Genomic DNA, 5,233 nt, shown 5'->3' on the forward strand with positions numbered 1-5,233 from the left:
ATGACATATTCAGCAGGTGCCCTTTTATACTTCCGGGCACCCCGCCTATGACGTCATAGGCCAGGTGGACCAATAGATTGCCGTTGTTTCACACATGCTTCAGACACCGGTCATGCAGGCTGCATTCCCCAGTGTCTCGTTCCCTCTCGGGGAACCATGGTTACATGCTTAACCCGAGACATTTTCCACTTGTTTATTTATTATATAAAAATTTAGCATGCTGTTTCTTTAAACAATGGTATAAACATCATTCAATATAAATTGTGATAAATGTAATTAATAATCGCAATTATAATTTCAAGGGAATAATCGACAATTATGATTTTTGTCATAATCGTGCAGCCCTAATGCTAGCTGTACTGTAAATACAGCATCCTAAAAAGTTTTGAAATCATCATTGCATTAATTTTCATTCTTCATTAGCTTCTTGCCTAGTTCAGGTTGTCAGTGACAGGATTTGTTTTTTTACACAGCTTTAAAGTGTGAACTATAGCCAGAAATGAAGATCATATCATTATTTACTCACCCTCATGTCTTGGCAAACTTGTATGACGTTCTTTTTTCTGTGGAACATAAAAGAAGATATTATGAATAAGGTGCTTTTTGTCGATAGAATGGAAAATAATGGGGTCCAATGTTTTCCCCAGTGTTGTTCAAAATATCTTTTGTTCAGCAGAAGAAAGAAAGTCATACAGGTTGTGAGTACGTGAGGGTGAGTAAATAATGACAGGATTTTCATGTTTTGGTGCACTGTTACTTTAAACGGGTCATATGATGCTGCTAAAAAGAACATTATTTTGTGTATTTGGTGTAATGCAATGTGTTTATGCGGTTTAAGGTTCAAAACACACATTATTTTCCACATACTGTACATTATTGTTTCTCTTCTATGCCCCGCCTTTCTGAAACGCGTTGATTTTTACAAAGCTCATCCGTCTGAAAAGCGAGGTGTGCTCTGATTGGCCAGTTATCCAGTGTGTTGTGATTGGCTGAATACCTCAAGCGTGTGACGGAAATGTTAAGCCCCTCACCATACTGTGTTTCCATCATACAGTCTATGGTTTCCATGTGTCCCGGCGCGACGAGACAAAACCAATAAAACCCATTACAAACGAGGCATTTGTTGCATCCAGTGGGGACATAATTACTGATTGTAATGACTTATACTGTGCGCCGCGTAAACATAAAACCATGTCTGCATTTGTGATCGGAGAAATGACAAACAATAAGCGCTACTCTACACTGCTCAAACTCGCGTTTGATTTTTGTCCACACCACGCCTGTAAAGTGTTATGATTAATAAGCCGGCAGTACGGTGGCCGAGAAAGCAAATAGAAAACACAAGCAAATAGGAAAAAGCACCATCAAATTAAGAAAGCATCTTCATCAGTTTGACAGCACATGTGCTGCAAACACTTGCAACACAACCAAATACAAAAACACGCAGCAAAAACAGAAACGCACTACAAATACAACACAACCAAATTCGAAAACATGCTGCAAATACTCGCAACACAACCAAATGTAGAAATGCGCTGCAAAAACAAAAACGCGCTGCAAATACTCTCAACACAACCAAATACAGGAATGTGCTGCAAATACGCACAGACCACAACGGAACCCTTACGGAAATTAACCATGGTTTTACTATAAAAATAAAAATAAACGTTACTAGTTAAACCATGGTAACCACAAATTCATTTGTAGTAAAACTGTGGTTATACAAATGGTAGCAAATAGGCAAAAAAATAAATATTTCTTATAGTAAAACCATGGTTAATTTTTGTAAGGGAAGTTGTTAGCCAGCTTACATAACGTTTACATAATATTTTACATTTACAGTAATTGTGCATATTGTCAGCTTATTTAGACTAATAATATCCAAAAAAGCTAATGAATCATACGATCAGAATGTTAAAATAAGCAAAAATCTCAACTTTCAGAGTAGATATTGACAAGCATGTCCCAGGTTCGTCACTTGTTGCAGTTCCCTTAAACATTTCCGATGTGGTCTGTGCATATTTGCAGCATGTTTCTGTATTGGTTTGTGTTTTGAGTATTTGCAGCATGTTTCTGTATTTGAGCGTATTTGCAGCGCGTTTCTGTATTTGGTTGTGTTGAGAGTATATGCAGCGTATTTCTGCATTTGTTCGTGTAGAGCGTATTTGCAGCACGTCTCTGTATTTGGTTGTGTTGTGAGTATTTGCAGCGCGTTTTTGTATTTGGTTGTGTGGTGAGTATTTGCAGCGTGTTTCTGTATTTGGTTGTGTTGCGAGTATTTGCAGTGCGTTTTTGTATTTGGTTGTGAGTATTTGCAGCGTGTTTCCGTATTTAATTGTGTTGCGAGTATTTGCAGTGCGTTTCTGTATTTGGTTGTATTGTAGGTATTTGCAGCGCGTTTTTGTATTTGGTTGTGAGTATTTGCAGCGTGTTTCCGTATTTAATTGTGTTGCGAGTATTTGCAGTGCGTTTCTGTATTTGGTTGTATTGTAGGTATTTGCAGCGCGTTTTTGTATTTGGTTGTGAGTATTTGCAGCGCGTTTCTGTATTTGGTTGTGTTGCGAGTATTTGCAGTGCGTTTTTGTAGTGCGTTTCTGTATTTAATTGTGTTGCGAGTATTTGCAGTGCGTTTCTGTATTTGGTTGTATTGTAAGTATTTGCAGCGCGTTTTTGTATTTGGTTGTGTTGTGAGTATTTACAGCGCATTTCTGTATTTGGTTGTGTTGTGAGTATTTACAGCGCATTTCTGTATTTGGTTGTGTTGTGAGTATTTACAGCGCATTTCTGTATTTGGTTGTGTTGTGAGTATTTACAGCGCATTTCTGTATTTGGTTGTGTTGTGAGTATTTACAGCGCATTTCTGTATTTGGTTGTGTTGTGAGTATTTGCAGCGCGTTTCTGTATTTAATTGTGTTGTGAATATTTGCAGCACGTTTCTGTATTTGGTTGTATTGTAAGTATTTGCAGTGCGTTTTTGTATTTGGTTGTGAGTATTTGCAGCGCGTTTCTGTATTTGGTTGTGTTGCGAGTATTTGCAGTGCGTTTTTGTATTTGGTTGTGAGTATTTGCAGCGCGTTTCTGTATTTGGTTGTGTTGCGAGTATTTGCAGTGCGTTTTTGTATTTGGTTGTGAGTATTTGCAGCGCGTTTCTGTATTTGGTTGTGTTGCGAGTATTTGCAGTGCGTTTTTGTATTTGGTTGTGAGTATTTGCAGCGCGTTTCTGTATTTGGTTGTGTTGCGAGTATTTGCAGTGCGTTTTTGTATTTGGTTGTGAGTATTTGCAGCGCGTTTCTGTATTTGGTTGTGTTGCGAGTATTTGCAGTGCGTTTTTGTATTTGGTTGTGAGTATTTGCAGCGCGTTTCTGTATTTGGTTGTGTTGCGAGTATTTGCAGTGCGTTTTTGTATTTGGTTGTGAGTATTTGCAGCGCGTTTCTGTATTTGGTTGTGTTGCGAGTATTTGCAGTGCGTTTTTGTATTTGGTTGTGAGTATTTGCAGCGCGTTTCTGTATTTGGTTGTGTTGCGAGTATTTGCAGTGCGTTTTTGTAGTGCGTTTCTGTATTTAATTGTGTTGCGAGTATTTGCAGTGCGTTTCTGTATTTGGTTGTATTGTAAGTATTTGCAGCGCGTTTTTGTATTTGGTTGTGTTGTGAGTATTTTGAGTATTTGCAGCGCGTTATTTAATTGTGTTGCGAGTATTTGCAGTGCGTTTCTGTATTTGGTTGTGTTGAGAGTATTTGCAGTGCATTTTTGTATTTGGTTGTGAGTATTTGCAGCGCATTTCTGTATTTAATTGTGTTGTGAGTATTTGCAGCGCGTATCTATTTGGGTTTGTATTGTAAGTATTTGCAGCGCATTTTTGTATTTGGTTGTGTTGTAAGTATTTGCAGCGCGTTTTTGTATTTGGTTGTGTTGTGAGCATTTGCAGCACGTTTCTGTATTTAATTGTGTTGTGAGTATTTGCAGCGCATTTCTACGACAGTGGCTAGTGCAACTAATTCAAGGCATGTTAAGTTTACACCAATATTCAGTGTACTCACGTGTCTGTGAGGACAGCAGGGAACATGGCTTGGTGAGCCTCACTGAGTTGGCACAGGATAGCAGGATCCCATGCCAACCAATGCCCCACCTTGCCACTGCCACGACCCCCGGCTGCTTTGGTGCACTGGCCACAGCACAGGACCTCTGTCAGCATACAATACCAGCTGGATACATCACAAATGTGACAAACCTGCAATATCAAAAAACATTTATTAATATTTTATATGCTATTAAAAACAGCAGTGCATTGTTTGATTTAATCTGTAGATGTACTTGCATAAAAGCAAATCATTAAATTGTTGCGTTGCAAGGAACTGTACTATTAACGAATCTAATTAAAAATATATAATACCCTGGTGTGGTAGCCCGACTTGTATAGGTACACAGCCTTTCCTTGACCCACACATTCTGCACCCCGAGGACACTTCAGTAAGTATTTCCATACTCCAACAGGCTGCCACACAAAGACGCGACTTCGAAAAAAGAGATGCGGAGTTGGCAAGGGACCACTAATGTAGCCTGGAGGTTCTGGAGGGTAAAACCACATCCGGTCAGATTTTAGTGCTCGACTCCTCTTCAATACACCGGTGTTGTCACGATACGCCTGAATGGGGCCAAAGAGTCCTCGCTCTGGGTCGTCCTTCACCCAGGAGAGGTCAGCTGGTGGGATGCCGTTGGGATTTTCCCACAGTCGCACCCAACCCTCCAGCTCGACCTGAAACATGTCAAAACAGAAAACGTAATTACAAAATAATACACAAGCATAATTTAATTCCAATTATAATCATTTATGGTTAATACATTTGCGTATGTAAATATTACTCACTGGGGAGTCACATGGTTCTGCAGAGGAAATGTGACTTATGGATGTGGACGAGGACTTCTTTGATGCCTGTGTGTATGTGGCTGATGCTGCTGGCATGTAGATGGCCGTGGATGAAGATGTTGGCGTGTACATGGCCGTGGATGAGGATGCTGACGTGTAGATGGCCGTGGATGAGGATGCTGGCGTGTAGATGGCCGTGGATGAGGATGCTGGCGTGTAGATGGCCGTGGATGAGGATGCTGGCGTGTAGATGGCCGTGGATGAGGATGTTGGCGTGTAGATTGCCGTGGATGAAGACGCCGGCGTGTAGATGGCCGTGGATGAAGACGCCGGCGTGTAGATGGCCGTGGATGAGGATGCTGGCGTG

The 5,233-nt window shown here is 40.4% G+C and overlaps 1 protein-coding gene across 1 annotated transcript in view; it reads right to left on the minus strand.

The window, feature by feature from the left end:
* LOC107701190 (uncharacterized) overlaps positions 1 to 5,085 on the minus strand; it is a 12,839-nt gene extending 7,754 nt beyond the window's left edge. Inside the window, exons 1-4 of the mRNA XM_016503153.1 lie at positions 4,867 to 5,085; positions 4,393 to 4,755; positions 4,040 to 4,230; positions 1,253 to 1,280 (exon numbers count right to left, since the gene is read on the minus strand). Coding sequence (XP_016358639.1) covers positions 1,253 to 1,280; positions 4,040 to 4,230; positions 4,393 to 4,755; positions 4,867 to 4,998 — 714 coding nt within the window. The 5' untranslated portion in view covers positions 4,999 to 5,085. The remainder of the gene's footprint in view (positions 1 to 1,252; positions 1,281 to 4,039; positions 4,231 to 4,392; positions 4,756 to 4,866) is intronic.
* Between the last annotated feature and the right edge of the window lie 148 nt (positions 5,086 to 5,233).

The sequence above is a fragment of the Sinocyclocheilus anshuiensis genome, unplaced genomic scaffold (genome assembly GCF_001515605.1).
Source record: "Sinocyclocheilus anshuiensis isolate Anshui unplaced genomic scaffold, SAMN03320099.WGS_v1.1 scaffold1858, whole genome shotgun sequence".
NCBI lineage: Eukaryota > Metazoa > Chordata > Actinopteri > Cypriniformes > Cyprinidae > Sinocyclocheilus > Sinocyclocheilus anshuiensis.